Genomic DNA, 19,642 nt, shown 5'->3' with positions numbered 1-19,642 from the left:
TCATATCAAGGTCATCTTCTGGAGCATATTCACTATATATACAGAGAAACAAGCTGCATTACAATCTACATGGTTTGCCAAAGTTACTGACCAACCATTACAACAGTTGTTGGCCTGACCTCTGGTGTAAAAAAAAAAAAAAAAGACCTTTACTACATCAATGCTAGAGTCTTATTATTATTATTATTATTATTATCTGTTCATTACAAAATTACATTGGGCTGGAGAGCAACATGTTTATATATATACACAAGGGTGTTACGTTTATCGAAACATCAGTACCAGGAGATAGTCGGATTGACAACAAAGAAAATGAAAAAAATTACAAAATATCGCGATTTGCAAATCGAAGTTGAATGAATCTGGCAAAAGAAAACAACAGTTGCTCCCATAATAATAGGTGCTTTAGGCGCCATCCCTAAAACATTGAAAAAACATCTAGAAGCACTCGAGTTAGATGGATTAAAAATTGGGCAGCTGCAAAAGGCCGCTTTGTTCGGAACAGCTTTCATTTTCAGAAAGTATTTCCACAACTCATAGGCCCTTGGGTAGGACCCGAATTAGTGGAATATAACCAGCCTTTTCTTAAAACTGAGGAAGTAAATCAAGCTTTGATGAATATTATATATATATATATATGTATCTATTAAAAACATGACTGTACTAAATTTCCACCAGTTGGTATGGAATAGTTTCCAATACTAGCTGAAGGTTGCTTAAAGTCTTAAAGTATGCTAGATACTAAATATTAAGTAGGCTGAATATGTGCCATGCAGATTCTTGGAATTTTCATGCCACAATTATTGTTGATATTCGGGTGGTTAATCAGAATTTCGCAGGCTTCTTTAAATTTTCTTTCATTCCAGGTTTTTGTATGGTCTAAAGAGCAGGTACTTTTCTAATCAATTCGGTGTAAGGTGTTGAGAGTGTGATCTGAGAGGCCTGCATCACCAAAATTGTTATATTTAATGTGTCTTTTGTGTTCTTTTTTATGTATAGGGATTGTACGTCCAGTTTCACCAATATAAGCTAAGTTACAGGTGCAGTAGATGCAATAAACTCCAGGATGTGCCAATGGGAGGAGAGGATCCTTGGAGGAATTGAATATGTTTTTAAGTTTTGTAGGTGGTTTAAAGGTGGCATTGAGATTATAATGGTGTAGGATTCTTTGAATTTTTTCTGATAACCCTATAATGTATGGGATGGCTATGGTTTACTATAATCTAGATTCTTTTTTTGATGAAGTTTTATGAAGAACTTTATTAATAGTATTTTGGTTATAGTCATTTATAAATGTGTTGCTAATAATTTTAAATTCTTGTTTAAGAGCTTGCTGATTAGAGCAATTGTTATAGCTCTATTTTTAAGGGTGTTAATGACTCCATATTTTTGTGATGGGTGGTGGTATGAATTAGCATGTATGTATTGACCAGTATGTGTTGGTTTGCAGTAGACTGTGAAGGATAGACTGCCTGAAGGAAGATGTGTGACCAGTGTATCCAGGAACAGGAGCGAGTTCTTATTTTCGATTTCGATTGTAAATTGTATGCATTCATGTTGTATGTTCAGGTGGCTAAGGAATGTGTTTAATGTTTGTTGCCCATGTGGCCAGATTATGAAAACATCATCAACGTATCTAAGCCACACTGTAGGTTTTAGAGTGAAGGAATCAAGAGTACTTTGCTCAAAAGCTTCCATATAAAAGTTAGCAATTGGGGTGGATAGTGGTGAGTATATGGCTGTACCTTCTTTTTGTAGGTAAAATTTATTTTGCCACACGAAGTAACTGGAATATAGTATGTGGACAAAGAGGGGTCATAATGGCAGTGGAAATTTGTCCCGTAGGAGAAGAATTGTGTCATTGATTGGGACCTTGATGAGTCTTTGAACTCCCTGGAGGTGTTACGTAATAATTATAATAATAATAATCATTCTTTTTTTCTACTTGCCATATATCAGAAAAAAACTCTCTAGGATTTTTCTTGGTCTGATTTGCTAAGTTCTGCTCATATCACACTGTTGCTATCCTTACCAATTGTGAGTCGCCTTACTGACTTGCTCTTTATACTCCTCATGCGACTGATTGTTACCATCGTTCATTTTGTGTTTCCTCACACAGGACTTCTTATTCTTCTTCCAGATTTCATGCTTAATCCTTTCATTCATCCATTTGACATCTGCAATTGAGTCACCTTATTGGTCTACTCTTTACACTCCTCATGCAACTGATTTTTACCATCATTCATCTTATGCTTCTTCACATAGTAACTTCATCTTCTTCTTCAGATTTCATGCTTAATTCATTCATTCATCCATTTGACATCTACCTTATTAAACTTTACCTCTTTCCTGCTTAACTCCTCATTCCATGCTATAGCTCCAAGCTATATCCTGAGCTTCTCATATTCACTAACCTTGTAGTTCCACATATATCCTTTATTCACAGAAGTCTTCATATGGCTGGCCACCACCACCCGAGGTGATCACCTCATGGTTACTCTCACCAACTAGGAAAATGTGACAACCCCCCCCCACACACACACACACTCACAATCTGACAGAATGATTAGATCTAAGACTCAGTCCTTACATATCTCCCTTACATGCTGTCTAAGATAGTTGTCTCTCAAGAAATTAATTTTCCTTATACCCAAAAGCTATCTCTTCATTTCAGTCTGTGTGTTACTATAATTAAAATCACCCATAATATCACCCTTTTCTTGTTCACTAATCCAAACTGCTTATACATTTGTTCATCACCACCCTACACATTCCATGGTCTATAGCAGTGGTGGCAAACCTTTTTATGTGCGCGTGCCAAAATTTACAAATCAAGTTGCTGACATGCCGGCATGGGCCAAAAATTTACCAATAGTGTTGCTGACATGCTGGGCAGGTTTTAATAGGGAAAAAATTAATAGAAAATTAATCTAACTTTATTTATTTATAAATTTATAATATATATTTATTTATATATAAATTTATAATATTATTCAGTGTAAAATTGATTTTAACGATTTTGATTTGATAAAAAAGGTAGTGAGAAAAATATTTATGCATTGTAACTCACCATAGAAGTCAGCTGAGCAGGCAGAAGGACTTGCGAACCTATGGCACACATGCCATAGGTTCGCAAGTCTCACCTCATACCGTACTGTAAGTCTTGTAAGTCTCGCCTTATACCATTGAATGTAGAGTTCTGGGTATCAGCTGGAATACGAACCTGCACAAAAAACATTTATAACTTAGGTGCACAGTATGGGTTTCCTTGGTAGGACTGCAACATCTAAGTCTCAAATTACCCAAACGAACATGCAGCATCGTCTTCAGTGGTGCAAAGAACATGGAAGCTTGGAAGTGTGTTATGAAGCAACAAATCACACTACATCCTCTATCGAGCAGATGGGCAGGTGTGGTTAATGCCCAGCGAATGTCTCTTACCAGAGTGCATAACCCCAACTATGAAATTTGGAGGTGGTTGTGTTTTTCCTTGTTTGTCCTCGGACCTCTGTTTGTGGTGTGTCATGAACATTGAACTCCAAGAGGTATCTGAACATTCTGAACAATGCAGCGCTTCCTACTTTGTGGCGTTTCTACAGAACTGACCATTGTCTCAGCAGAACTGTGCATCGTGTCATAAGGCTGATGCTGTAACTGCATGGTTTGTAAACATGAACATCACCACACTTGACTGGCCTCCACAGAGTCTTGATCTCAACCCCATTGAACATCTGTGAATGAGCCAGAGTGTTTGGTGAAGCAAGGGACATCCACGCTATATCAGTCGCTAATCCTATTACATGCCTACAGGAAGAAGGATCCAAAATTATTTGATCACTATCGTATGCTTGTATGCTCCATAGGATTGCTGCAATGATCACAACAAATGGAGTTCCTGCATCTTATTAAGGTAGATGCCATGGCTGTTTGTGTTTGTTCTTCACATTATGATGTCCATTGATTTCTTTCCAAGCAGCGTATGGTATCTGTTGATGCTAACAGTGAAAAAATTCATTAACTCATTGTCTGCAAGCTAACTGGTACCATTATATTATATTTTCTTCTTCCTATCATAAATTTTAAGCCAAGTTGCCTGTTCCGGTCTCATGCCATCACTTTCTTGGTCTTCCAGTTCTTTGTTCCATTTATTTAATATCCATATAGTATTTTTGACAGTTTGCTATTCTCTATTCAATTTAGATATTCTAACCATTTTTGTTTATATTTACTTATTTAATAGTTAATTGTTTTATGTTCAGGGATCATAAAATTTCTTTATTTGTTTTATGGTCCCACTTGGTATATTCAGCTGTTTTTCTGAGAAATTTCATTTCTGCTGTTTGAATTTGTTTTTCATATTTCCTTTTTATGGTCCATGTTTCACTTCCGTATAGTAAAGGTGGTTTAGATAGGACATTATATATTCTGATTCCAATGTGTTTTTGTACCAGAGATGGCTTAAATATATTGTTTATTATGCCATTTACTTTAACAAAATTTGATATTTTAATGTCTATATCTTTTTCATCTTCATAGGATAAGTCACATCCCAGGTATTTTAAAGCATTTAGTTGTTCTAATATTTTATTATCTATCACTATTTTACTTCTTATTGGGTTTTCTCTTTTGAAAGCCATTATTTTTGTCTTTGCTTTTGATATTCTCATATTATATTGTTCTGAAATTTCATTTAATGATTTCACTGATCATTTATATTATATTATTATATCAATATAATTATTATTTTATTATTCATTTTATAATATTTATTTTATAATAATTATTTTTATTAATTAATAAAATTAAGGATTATTGAAAATGTTTTGCCTTTAATACTTCCAGATCTATATGAAAATTTTGTTTTTAATACAGGTGTTTGGAAGGCATGTGGCTTCTGACAGAATTGTATCTGGAGCATATAAATCTGAATTTGGCAATACTGCTGAACTTGAAATGGTTTGCAAGAAAGTATTGGTAGGTACTGATATATTAATAATGGTTTAAGTAAACATTAACATAGCAAGACTATTTAATATAAATAAGAGGTAGTTTTCATTTTGTCCATTGTACATACTGATGAGATTATCCAATTTCTTTCTGGCATTATATGGAAATGGGTTTCTGAATTGCCTGTATGATTTTATCACATATATAGTTGAGCTGCTGTTGAAGACAATTTGTTGATGTATATCTAAACCTGAAAGTTTATATCAGAAGAAGATAAGTGGTGGTTGAAAATTATCTGTACTGCTAATTATCACTACAAACCTTCAAAGAGGAAGTTGCTTAATTTTCAACACATCATCACTCATATGCATGTGCGCGCGCGCGCACACACACACACACACAATGAGATAAATCAGCTGTCTTCGATTTAAGAATGCTGATGACAGTTTATGTAACTGTGCAGAAGAAGAAGAAGAAGCTGAGTTCTCACTCAACTACTGCCAAAAAAAAAAAGGGGGGGAGATATATATACTAATAGATATCATGTTACCAATGAGTTAGACAAGGGGAATGGATACACCATGATACTTTTGGATTTTGCTAAGGCTTTTGACAGAATACAGCATAGTAGACTGTTGCATAAATTGGAGAATATGGGTTTGGATTATAGAATATTAGCATTGATAAGAGGATGGCTGACTGATAGATATCAAAAAGTGGTTTACTGGGATGTGAGTCTGCAAGATTCAAGGTAACCAGTGATGTACGACAAGGATCAGTGCTTGGTCCACTGTTATTCAATCTACACATTAATGATATTGGGAAGGATTTGATAAGCGACATACAGCTATTTGCTGATGATGCAAAGATAGGCAGGGTAATCATGAATGCTGCTGATATGCAATCCTTGCAGAATGATTTGAATAGGTTGAATTTGTGGGCATGGGAAAATAGATGTCAGTAAATGGAAAGTCATTCACTTTGGCATAATTAGATATCCAGTGTCGTATTATATTGATGGGTTTATGCTAGAAGAAACTGATGAGGCTAGGGATCTTTGAGTGTTAGTACATAGTTCAGGGTCCATGTAGCAAAGATTGTAAATAGAACTCAAAAGGTAATTGCAATGATGAAATGAACATTCACATGCAGAGATGATGATGTCATTTTTTCTCTTTACAAGGCCTTGATAAGACCTCACTTGAACTATTGTGCACAGGTCTGGTCTCCTGGTTTCTGTGGTGATTCTCATATAGTGGAGAGAGTGTTAAAAATGATATTCAGGATTATGGAATACTGATTATGAAGACAGATTGAGAATTGCAGACTGCAGACACTAGCAAACAGGAGAAAGAAGGGTGATATGATTGAGACTTACAAACTTCTGAAAGGGTCATAGAGGATTTCAGTTAATTGAATTTTTCATTTTATGGAGGGTGGGGAAAAGACAAGAGGGCATCCTTGAAAGCTGATAATGAATGAAGAAGTGGGTGAGGGCTAGATTTTTCTCTTATAGGGTGGTGCTTAATTGGAATGGATTGCCATTAGATGTTGTGAGTGCAAGCAGTGTGAATGAATTCAAGAATAAGTATGACAACTGATACGTGTAGTATGTGTCCTCCCTCAATGAGTCCTTGACTCCCTGGAGGTCTCTCTCTCTCTTAATACTACTACTAATAATAATAATAATACACACACACGCACACACACATAGCTTTATTTGCTTGTGAAAATTTGCTTTACATAGATTGTTTGTTTCTAAAATACTGACTGCATTATAAACAGCTGTTACATGTAATTTCTGCAACTGAAAATTTGAAAGAGGATATTAGGACAAATGTGTTTAGCTAGATACTATGATGCTACAGTAAATACAGAATATATTTTGCTTACGTACATGCAGCATAGTGTCTGTGGGGAAGGGATCATGTTTTTTTTTTTTATGAAGAGGAAATTAAATCTTCTCTAAGTACATTAATTGCTGCTAAATATAGTACATAGACTGTAAATGTCTCTGCACTGTATTTAGTGATACAATAAAATTACTTGTTTTTCATGCTTTGCAGTATAGTGTCTAGAGGATGGAATGTTTTTTTATACTGTAGGAACATTTTCATTCCAGTCGTCATAAAGAACAGATATAAATTAAAATTTATCTATTCCAAAATAAAAATGATTTCTTCTGTGTATTATAAGAAGTGAACTACATTTATTAATTTCTAACAGTGTAACTAGAATATGTAAGATATCTATTTTTGATAAGACAGAAGAGCTACTGACAAAAAGGTAAGAAAAGAAAAATTATGCAAAGAGCATAGGATTCATGAAAGGGTGAATAATTCCAACTGATGATTGAATGGAATAATCAATAATAAACAGCCACTGTTTATTATTGGTTACTTATATGTATATATTTATATTTTTTTAATAATTTTGAAATTTATTAAGACTGAAGAAGTATAAATGATAACTCAACACAGTAGTGATGCAACACAAGTGTTACATCAATTCAAGCGATAATAGAATATAGTAGAACGTAATACTACATATATTATTATTAGTATTATTATTTTGGTAACCTCCATGGAGTCAACAGACTCATCGTAGCAGGCCCACTCAACCAGCAGCATATCTATTATACTGAGTGATGCAACACAAGTGTTACATCAATTCAAGCGATAATAGAATATAGTAGAAAGTAATACTACATATATTATTATTAGTATTATTATTTTGGTAACCTCCATGGAGTCAACAGACTCATCGTAGCAGGCCCACTCAACCAGCAGCATATCTATTATACTGAGCTTTGAAGTTATTTACACTAACTGCATTCACACACTAACAACTCTCCATGTAAAGAATCTACTCCTCACACTCTTCTTCACCACATCTTTATGCAACATCAAGGGATTGCCTCTCGTTCTATATCAACTTAATATCAACTTAATATTAAAATCCCATCTTAATATCAACTTTTTTTTTATAATTCCTTCTGTATGAATCTGATAGAATCCCTTAACTAATTTGAAGGTCTCTATCATATCTTCTCTTTCAATTCTATCCACGAACCTCCATAATTCATATTCTCTCAAATGCTCTTCATAATCAACACCCCAGAGTTCTGATATCACTTTGATTATTCATCTTTGGACCCTCTCTATTGTCTCCATGTCACAATGAAACCTAGGTGACCAAATATGAGTACATAATCCATATGTGGTCTGACCAATGCCTTATATTGAAACACCACCACTTCCTTATAAATAAAAAGTACATGTCGATGTACTTTTTATCATACCAGCATTACAGTCTTTTCAAAACTTGCAATATGCAAGTGTTGAAAACACTGTAATACGCAGCCTTATCTCTCTCTCTTTATCTCAAAGTGTAACATCTTGTTGTTGTTGATTTCTTTCTGTGACTCTTCATTGGAAAATTGAATGCCGTTGTCACATTAGTCACCTTGAAATCAGACCATAAGAAATTTGGTCAAAAGCTTCAAGGGTCTGGGGGAGGCACTAGGAGGTGTAGTCGGACTCCCCCCCAATACCTTGAAACACCTTGTATTTATTAAGATTAAAGCTGCAACCCCACTCATTTGTCCAAGCTAAAAGCCTATTCAAATCGTCCTGTAGAGAATTAACATTAGCACTACTCCTGATAATTCTATCTAACTTTGCATCATTGACAAATTTGAATTATAAATATAATATAATTATAAACATGTTATAAATATATAATATAATACAATTATTGTTCAAGTGGTAATATAGAGACTGATCTGTTAAGGAAAAGACAAGAAATGAAAATAGAAGGAACTTTACGATATGTGTAACCAAGATCCGCGGCAATTCTGATTACTAGAAAAATATAAATGTAGGCAAGACAGTCACTGCAAAATAAAATGACTGTATATCTCTGAGCGCTCACATAACATATAGTATATACTTAGTTATAATCTGTTAGAATCATAATTAGCCATTTAATAATTATAGTGATTTCTTATAATAAAAGTCAACATTGTTTAGTCCCATGAAGTAGTTTCTCAATCTTTTTCTAAAAACATTTTCTGAGGTTATTGACTTTATTTCATTAGATAGTGTATTGTAACTGCTTGTTGCTAAGCGTACATAAGTTCCTGTCACAGCATAAACCATAGTCTACATTTATATACAGAAATATTTATGGTGTTATTTCTTGCATATAATATACAACTATAAAGATAGAGTTCCTGTAATGGCAAAATTTTATTTTGTATTCATATCAAGGGAAGCAGTTTGATTTTACAAACAAATCTCTTTCCCTATCCTCATAAGTTTTTACTATGCCATCATAAATGCACATATGTGTGTCTATAGTTTATAGCACAGATGGTGGAGTTACCAAGGCTCAAGAGCCTCATAGGATGTTTTTCAGATGTTTATGAGCCACAAAATATTTTCAAAAAAAATTAATTCTTAAATTTTTTTCATTGTTTATATTTGTGTGTATTATATGAAAAATATTATATGTATTTATGTGTATTGTATTTCATATATATTATTTTTATATCAATATGTCTGTGAAAAAAATATACATATCATGAATTTTTGTCTTCTTCTATAATAAACACAATTCACTTCTATCTAATGAAATTAGAGTCTGCAGATTGAGATGGCTTGGATAATGGGAAAGATGGTGAGGAGAGAGTAGCTAAACAAGCATTCAGAATGAGGTCTGATGAAAAGCATTGAGGGTCTTGGATTTGATCATCACATCAGAGGATGTAATTATAAATGAGGTATCAAATCACGCTCCAGTTGGTGAGAGTGACCATGAAGTGATTACCTGGGTGGTTGCCAGCAGTGTGAGGACCTCTGTGAGAAAAGGATATGTGTGTGTGAAACTACAAGGCTGATTATGAATAGCTCAGGAGACAGCTTGTAGGTGTAGCATGGAATGAGGAGTTAGATCAATGCAGCTTGGGGGATATTCAAGAACTATCTAGTAGAAGCAATGTCGAAATGTATTCCAAGGATCTGAAGGTTAAATAATGTAGATGTCAAATGGATGAATGAAGAGATTAAGCATGCAATACAGAGAAAAAAAAAAGGCATTATGGAGGCAGCATAAGAGAAGTGGTAATAATCAATTCCATGAGGATTACAAAAACCAGGTAAGGAGGGTGACTTGGTTGGTAAGGGTAGCAAAAGTGAAGTATGAACAGCAGTTAGCTAATGAAGCCAAAGGGAGTTCTTTTGATATGTAGCCAGAAAAAAAAGAATGATTATGGAAAGATGACATTGATTGGAGAAAATGGTATAAAGACAACTACTACAGAAGATATAGTGGAGATACTTAATTAGCAGTTCATAAAGGTCTTTCATTCTTGTGAATGTGACATCTTGGAGAGATTGAGAGCAGTTGATGATAGGGAGGAGAGAGAGTGACTGTAAGTGAGCAAGAGGTGTATGGGGAATTGAGCAAACTTGATGTTAATAAGGCTGTTGGACTTGATAATATATCACCACGTATTTGGAAGGAACATGCCAGGGAGTTGACACCGGCCTTGACATTTTTTTAATACAAATCTTGCACTCGGTCGAGTTCCTAAGGAGTGGAAGGAGGGCAAGATTGTGCCACTTCATAAAGGAGGTGACAGAACAAGCATCAAACTATAGGCCCATCTGTGTGTGTCAGGTGTTGTAGTTAAGCTTGTAAGAACTAGGATCCAGAGTTGGGTTGACAACAATGGTATTATCTTTGATGAATAGCATGGATTTACTAAAGGGAGGTAATGTTTTTAGTAATCTACTTACTTATTACAATAAGGTGACAGCTTCCATGGACAGAGTAGAGGGATACACAGTAGTATACTTAGATTTCGCAAAGGCTTTTGATAGCTTACCACATGATAAGTTGATAGTCAAACTAGAGCGGATAGGGTTGGATATTAGATTAGTGTATGGGATTGGAGACTGGCTATCTGATAGGTATCAGCAAGTTGTGTATGGGGGAGCAATATCCAGGAAGAGTAAAGTCATTAGTGGTGTGCCTCAGGGGTATGTTTTAGGGTTGTTGCTGTTTAACCTGTATTAATGAAATTGGCAAAGATTTGCATGGGGATATTCAGTTGTTTGCAGATGATGCAAAGTTGGGGCAAACCATAAAGAGTAGAGAAGATGTTGTGGCCTTACAAGAAGACTTGAATAAATTGAGTGAATGGGCACAGAAATGGGGATGTGAGTTCAATATTGTAAAATGTAAGGTTTTAAAATTTGGGTAACAAAGATGGGATGTAGAATTTATGCTTGGTGGGGATATATTGTTTGGGATAGAGAAGATAAAAGATCTTGGGGTGATAGTGGATAAAGGTCTGAAATTTAGGGGACACATTTCCAAAATTGTGAGGACAACACAAAGAATTCTGGGAATGATGTGGAGGACACTGACTTGTAGAAGTAGGGAGATTCTTGTTCCATTGTATAAGGCTTTGATTAGGCCACACATGAACTTCTGTGCACAGATTTGGTCACCTGGTTTTCAAAAGGACAAAGAGATGTTGGAAAGGGTACAGAGACGACTTACTAAGGTAGTTGCTGATCTCTGGAATGTTGAATATGAGGAAAGGTTGAGAAGATGCAATATACAGAGTCTGGTGAATAGGAGGAAAGGGGTGATATGATATAGACCTATAAGTTAGTAAGGGATTGTTATATGATCAATGTTGGAGAGGTTTTACAGCAAATGGTGGGAGATTAGAGGAGAACCAGATGACATCCCTGTAAGCTGTATAAGGAGGGTGTAAGCAGGTCAGTGAGAAGCAGGTTTTTTGTATGCAGAGTTTGGAATGATAGGAATGCCTTGCCTGAGAGTGTGGTGTCTGCAGATAATTTGAGCGTGTTTAAGGTGTGGTATGATGAGTTTTGTGTATGAAAAAAGGACTTTCTAGATGAGTCTTTGACTCCATGGGGTCTTGGGATAATAATAATAAACCAACCTAGAGGAATGCAGCAGTGCTGTGAGGATAACATTCAAAAAGACTTAGCTTAGATGGGAATTCTGTACTGGAATGAAAAAACTCTATACAGGAATTAATGGAAGAAGTTGGTACTTAGAAGAGAATGTTAGAAGTTGGCAGTGTGAAGAAGAAGAAAAAGAAACAAAATAAAAACAAAAATTGCCTCGAGAGCCACAGCAAACAATCTTGCAAGCTGGGATTTAACCACTGCTGGTTTATAATATCATTTTGCCCCAACAAATAATAGGATACACACACACACACATATCATAACAAATGTAAATTATTGAGAATTCATTTGTCAGTAATGAAAGTATTCTATTCACATCTGTTCTTTCCTTTATATTTGTTATTCTCACATGACTCATTAATTATGGTTCACATGTTTGCACCTTTTAGTAATTCAAATATATTAACCAAATATAGAATTCTCCTTTATTGTTTTCTAATACATCCTAAAACAAACACATTCATCCCCCCCCCACCTCAATGAAAATTTGGTTACAATTGAAGAACACCTGTTGCAGTATGTGGTACATCCACTGAAACATGAAATTGCAGTGGAGATGCAGTGTCTTCTCTCACCCCACAGAGAACCATGGTGAGAGAGTTCCAGTTGCCCCAATATGAACATGTTGACAAACGTACCAACCACAAAAAGTAGTAAACCTGTAGTGCCTTAGTTTCCATTCCTTTCCTTCATTTTCTTCTGTAGTAAATTAGCACCATAGATGGGCTAAGGGTTTGACAATCCAGAATTTTTTTTTTTTTTTTTTCAAATTGCTTCTTGCCTGTGATAAGCAGCATGATAGTGTTCCTATATGCCATATGATCATTTACAAAAGAACTTGCATATTATTGCATTACTCCATGTTCTGTTATGAAAGAAAGCTTATACTGTATAATGCCAACATCAGTTATCTCAACCTCAACAGGAATGACCTCGGAATATATGGAATTTGGTCTGCTTACATTTGAACTAAAAGAGGGCTAAATAGATTCTTCTCAACATGACATGGTGTGTATAGTTTTCAGAGAGCTCCCGAAAGCTAAGTATAATTTTGAGTGAAAATTGGAATATTGGTTTAAATCTTAATGTAGTATTGTTTATTTTTGGTAGCTTGTTGTGTCTGTGTGATTTCGGTGTGAATTCCGTTTTATTTAACTTAGTATTTTAACGATTCATTTCATACACATGGCGCCAATGCGATGAAAGATAATGGCATCCAAAAATACGATACCTTTGTTCAAAAACTGTAATGTGAGGGAGTTTGTCCAGTGTGATATGTATGGGATGTATGCTTTCCCGAAAAAGGCTGGAGTTTGGATGGAAAATGATAGTGCTGGGAGAATGTGCAGAAAGCGTAAACAAAGTGAGGAATTGAAGTATGTGTCAGGTCATGAGATTGTTGTGGTTGAAGAAAGCCGGAATGTGAGTGAAAATAGTGCCTTGATAGGGAATTGCGATGTTGTACAAGATGGCAATGAGAGCAGTAATCAAAGAGAGAGAGAGAGAGAGAAAATGGTTTAAATGATAAAAAAATGAGGAATTATTTGTAACGAGTGAGATCACTAGGTTACATGGAGTAATACACAGTGCACAGCGGCAGTTGGAGCACCTGCAAAACTCTTGCCAGAGTGCCTCGACTAATGGAAATAAACAAGTGTTTGAAAGGAAAAATAAGCGTAAGAGTGGGAGAGTTTCAGAAATGAAGGAAAGAGTGTTGTGTGGTGACTAGTTATTAAGAGGTGGGATAGATGGGAGTTTAACTAAATCGTACTTACCAGGTGTGAAATTTAAAGATGTAAGTGAGAGTATTAGAGTGCAAAAACAGAGGGTGAAAGAATTGATAGTTGTGGCCGGTATGAATGAATTCAAAGGAGATAAATTTTTTATGAGAGAGGACTTTAAAGTATTGTTAAAGGTAGCGAAAGAAAAGAGTGACAGAGTTAGGATGGTGAGTCTGTTGCTGCTGTATGACAGACAGGAGTTTAGAAGGAGGGCCATAATCGCAAATGACTTTATGCGCAGGTTATGTAGGTGGAATGAGTTTGATGGGCAAAAGGATTTATACAAGATGGATGGCCTGCATTTGAATGGATTTGGTGTGTGGAGACTGGAAAAAGTGTTGCTGAATGAAGTGAAAATGGATGTGCAGACCAGGGAAACTAGAACTACCAAGGAGGGAGGGGGGGGGGGGATATGCAGACATAAGTGAGATAATTGAGTATGTAAGAATGTATATAATGTACCCGAGCCAGTACTAAGGACAAGTAATTGGAATTGGATAGTTAGAATAACGCATCAAGATAGGGGGTGGGACAAAGGGACCTCTGCATTTCATGTATACTAATGCCAGGAGTATTAGAAACAAGAAGGAAGAATTTTGGGCATTGGTTGACTCTTCCTGGCCACATGTTATTGGCATTAGTGAACCTTAGATCTAAGGGGAACAGTTCATTTGTTCACTGATGATGCAAAGTTGGGTAGGGCAATAGTGAATGCAGAAGATCTGGAAATTTTGCAGGATGATTTGGAGGTATGGGCTAAGGAGAATGGGTGTCAATTTAATGTGTCAAAATGTAAGGTTATGCATTTTGGGGTGAAAAGATTAGCAGCAGTATACCACATTGGTGGAACTGTACTCCAGGAGATCGATGATGCCAGGGACTTGGGAGTGTTGATGAATAGGGAGGTGAAGTTGGGGGCAAATTGCAAAAGTGGCTAAATCAGCTTATCAACTCACTTGGTTGTTGAAAAATACTTTGACGAGCAGAGACAAGTAAGTTATTGTTCCTCTGTACCGAGCCTTGATATGACCTCATCTCGACTACTATGCCCAGATTTGCTCACCTAGGTTTCTTCTTGATGGGGAGGAGGTAGAGATGATCCAGAGGCGAGTGACCAAGATGATAGCAGGTCTATGGAATGAACCTTATGAGAACAGGTTGAAGATTTGTGGGTTGCAGAAATTGGTTGATATGCGGAAAAGGGAGATATGATTGAGACATTCAAATTGCTAAAGGGTTTCTATAAGATAAATTCAGAGGATATTTTTGAGATCAGGACTGGTGGTGGGAGAACTAGGGGACATCTATGTAGGCTGGGAAAGTGTGTGGTTAGCAAGGGTGTTAGAACTGGGTTCTTTACTTTTAGAGTGGTGAATGAGTGGAATAAGCTGCCAGAGTCTGTTGTGGGTGCTATGACAGTGAGTGAGTTCAAGGCAAGGTATGATAGATACTGTGAGAACTGTGAGAATGTTGTATAGTTGTGTGGACATGATGTTTAGAGCCTCCCTCGATGAGTCTAAGGACTCCCTGAAGTTGCCCGTAATAATAATAATAACATAGCCAAGGTAGATTGTCTGACTGCAGCATCTAGCGCTAAACCTCAGAAGTCTTCAATGCTTATGGAGCTGATGCTTTAACTACCACATTGTAGGGAAGGCTGAATTTCAATTAAGTTCTGTTGACTTATAAAAACCAAATCCTCTGCTTACATTTTCATGTTAGTATGCCAATTAATATCTCTTAATACAACCCCCAGTCAACATATATTAAAACCATCAGACTGGTAACATCTATTTAAGAGTGAACTAAAGTAAGAAGTGGTTGAGTTGTAATATTCACATCTTTCTGACAAAAGTTCAAACTACTGTGGTGATGAATGAATACCATTGTCCAATTACTACCACTACTTTGTTTTTACTATTTTTTTATATCAACTCTACACACAAGAGGTTTCAAAGCTATAACACAACAGCGATGGCAAGTGGTAGAGAGAAGAACCTGCTGATGTGTTTCTTGAAGAGAGCTGGAGGTTGTATTTATTGTGGAAAACTGCTTTAGAGAATAGAGGTGAGAAGGATGAGAAGTTGGTTCAATAAGTTTGAAGCCTAAACCATATGTGGATGGTGACCAGCAGCTGTCTTGTTCATACATGATTATAGGAAATTGGAAGGATGATGATGGCCAGTTCATCAGAGCAGTATCCTTAAATTATCTACATAAAAGGACTTACTGCAAAAACAGAACATCTAGAGGAAAGCAATTGGAGAGAGTTAATGAGAGAGAGGAGAGAGTAATCTTTTAAACAAATAACTCTTGAAATTGGATAAAATCAAACATTTCGAGGGAGGTTTCTTGGTATGCTACCCCAAATATACGAGAACTGTAAGGGTTGAGCAGAATATTGTTTAGAACAAAAAAGAATAATACTAATCTTTTTTTGAAAGTTGAAGAGGTGATGTATGTGATATCTTTGTGCCGAGATATGTTAGATGTGCAAATCAACCCAAGAAGATACAATTTTGCTCAGTGAGTGTAATCTTATCAAAATAGTATAGTCTTTCTGCCAGGGAATAAGACAGGATTGTGTTTTGACAGCATTAAAATTCACTAGATTATCTTCACCCTATTCACGAATGGCAAGGACATCAGTGTTAAAAGCATTTTTTATAGATTCTTTTCAAGTGAATGGAAGCTGCAATCTACTCAAATGGTGGGGGGGGGGGGATAGAGAGAGAGAGAGGGTTCATAAATTGGTAGATCGGTAAGAAAGCCACAGCACCAGACTTGATTAGTGTCTGCTGTGGCTTTCTTGAGTTCCTCGAGACTTTTCATGACTTGTATTCAGTTATGGTTAAGATTAGCTAGGAGACCTGCTGTGAATGAAGAGGCAGAATCCATATTAGTGATCATTAATTAACTGGTGGATCTTCAAATAGTACAGTAGGCCATGAATGAGTTTTCCATCATTTTCAAGAGTATTGATGTGAGACCAGTAGGGTGATAGTTAGATGGTTGCATTTTATCATCTGTTCTGGAAAGAGGCTGGATAAAAGCTTGCTTCCATGCTATTGGATAGACACAGATGAGTATAACAGCTTTAAATTAAAAATACCAAGAAATTATATACCTGGTTTAATCATTTATCCAAGTGTAAGCAAACAAAGCTTGCACCTGAAGTATTTTCAAGACTGGGACAACTCGTGGTAAAGGTGGTATGACTTCACATCACTTGCGTTAGTATCCCATAATGCAAATCACATCTTCTTGCAGACATATATAATGCTATGCATTGTGGGAAGGTCACTACCCAAACTGGTTTCGACCTTTATTAAGGCCTCTTCAGTGGGAGCCAGACCCAGAGGTGATACTACGGTTGAACTAATGCCACCTTTACCATGAGTTGCTCCAGTTTCGAAAATACTTCAGGCGCAAACTTTGTTTGCTTACACTTGGATAAAGGATTAAACTAAGTATATAATTTCTTGGTATCTTTAATTTATAGTATAATCAAGTGAAAAAACTTCCAACAACCTTTCTCTAATCCAGAGTAATTTAATAGTAAGGAGTGACACCTTTTGGCAACTCTTTTATGAAAATATAACTTTTGCATTCTTCAACCTTAGTATCACCTCTGAGTCTGGCTCCCAGGACCTGATGGTCTAGGAATAGAACTTTATCACGAGGCTTGGGATTTTATTTTTTCCATTCTAGTTACACTCTTTAATTTCTTTCTCTCATCAGGACACATACCAAGTGAATTTGTAGCAAGCCATACCTAATAGAGATCACACCTTAATCAGCCGTTGGAGACCAATTTCTCTATCTAATACTGACTACAAGATATTTTTCCACATTATCAATAACAGGCTTAAAGTGGGAATGAGGTACATAATTAAAAGCACACAGGTGTATGGAGTACCAGGTCGAGCAGTGGAATTTAATCGACTTCTGCTACCTGATCAAATCCGCTTAGTTAACACGAAAAAGCAGTCGATAGACCTTACTTAAGCATTTGATAATGTCCAGCATTCCTTTCTATTCCACATACTCCAGCAAATCATTGTAGGTAAAAAGCTGCTATCAAAGGAGCCTATGCCAATTCAACTACCTGCCTTCTAGTTAATGGGTTCCTGTAAGACTCTGTCAAAATTCAAAAAGGAGTCAAGCAAGGTTGCCCTCTCAGTTCACTGCTCTTTGCATTGGTTCTTGAACCTTTCTTACAGGAAGTCAACAATACACATGCTGTGTGAGGAATAAGAGTTCCTTCAACTATAAAGGAAAATAAGATATTAGAATATGCCAATGATGTAGTGGGAAGTTTGAAGGATAATAATTCCATATATGACCATGTTGCCACCAATTGGTGAGAGTGACCATAAAGTCATGACTTGGGAGGTGGCTAAAAGAGTCGAATTTACAATTAAGACAGGGTACATGTGGAATTACCGGGCTGGTAAGTATGACAAGCTTAGGTGTGTGCTTGGCTCAATGCCATGGCATGTAAAACTGCAAGGGCTGGATGTTGATAGTGCATGGGAGGTGGTTAAGAACTGTTTGCAGGAGGCAATGGTTGACTGTATACCAAGAGTCCGAATAATAAATCAATTAGGGGTTAAATGGATGAATAACACTATTAAGCTTGAGCTGCAAAAAAAGAAACAATTGTGGAGGAATTTTAAGGAGAAGGGTGACCATCAGGCGCAGGAACAGTATAAAGCTCAGGCCAGGATGGTAACAAGGGTGGTAAGAAAAGCAAAAGTAGATTACGAAAGGAAATTGGCCACGCAGGCTAAAGAGAATCCCAAACAGTTTTTTCAATATGTTGCAAGTAAAAGGAAAAATGCTCATGGTAGAATGATCTTAAAAAATGCTGAGGGTAGGGAGGTAACTGAATCAGTTGATATTGTGGAATTACTGAGCGAGCACTTTGCAAGAGTATATCACCCAGATGGTGACTTTGCAGGAATGGAAGAACCAACAGCTTATACTGGAATTGTGATGAATGAAGTAGAGGTAACTAGTCTATTACAGAACCTCAATGTCAATACATCTGTGGGATTGGATGGTATACCAGCTCGTGTCGTACGTGGAGCGGCCAAAGAATTGTCAGTGCCCTTGACCATTTTGTTTAATTTGAGCCTGAGGACTGGGTCAGTCCCAAGGGGGTGGAAAGAGGGGAAAATAGTTCCACTGCACAAAGGTGGTTCCAAGGCTGCTGTTGAAAATTACCGGCCAATCAGCATAACAGGAATCATTATCAAGGTCTTAGAGAAAATAGTCAAGAGGAAAATACAAGATTGGATAGAAGAAAATGGGATACTGTATCGGGGACATCATGGTTTTGTGAAGGGTAGGTCATGCCTCAGTAACTTGCTCACATATTATAACACAGTGACGGCTGAACTGGATAAGGGTAATGGGTTTACGGTGATTCTACTGGACCTTGCCAAGGCCTTTGACAGGATACCACATGGAATTCTAATCAGTAAATTGGGGCATATGGGGATGGACATAGGGTTGGTGAGATGGATAGGAGGGTGGTTGACGGAGAGATATCAGAGAGTGGTTTACTCAGGAGTAGAGTCCACAAGACGGCCTGTGACTAGTGGTGTGCCACAAGGATCTGTTCTTGGACCACTGCTGTTTAATTTGTTCATAAATGATATAGGAAATGATCTGAGAGGAACAGTTCATTTGTTTGCGGATGATGCGAAGTTGGGTAGGGCAATAGTGAATGCAGATGACGTCAAATTTTTGCAGGATGATTTGGATAGATTGGAGGTCTGGGCTAAGGAGAATGGATGTCAGTTTAATGTGGCAAAATGTAAGGTTATGCATTTTGGGGTGAAAAGATTGGAGGCAGTTTACTGCATTGGTGGAACCGTGCTCCAGGAAATTGAT

General features: G+C 36.6%; 1 protein-coding gene across 1 annotated transcript in view; it reads left to right on the top strand.

Moving 5' to 3' along the window:
* The window catches only part of LOC150105253 (methylmalonyl-CoA mutase, mitochondrial-like), a 429,676-nt gene that overhangs the window by 329,870 nt on the left and 80,164 nt on the right, over window positions 1-19,642 (top strand). The window contains exon 14 of the mRNA XM_090394648.1: window positions 4,873-4,974. Coding sequence (XP_090250774.1) covers window positions 4,873-4,974 — 102 coding nt within the window. The remainder of the gene's footprint in view (window positions 1-4,872; window positions 4,975-19,642) is intronic.

Source organism: Typopeltis vanoorti, chromosome 6 (genome assembly GCF_054136105.1).
Source record: "Typopeltis vanoorti isolate ZY-2024b chromosome 6, IOZ_Tvanoo_1.0, whole genome shotgun sequence".
NCBI lineage: Eukaryota > Metazoa > Arthropoda > Arachnida > Uropygi > Thelyphonidae > Typopeltis > Typopeltis vanoorti.
The sequence above is the reverse complement of the archived record's forward strand: the minus strand, read 5'-3'. Positions and strand labels throughout refer to the sequence as shown.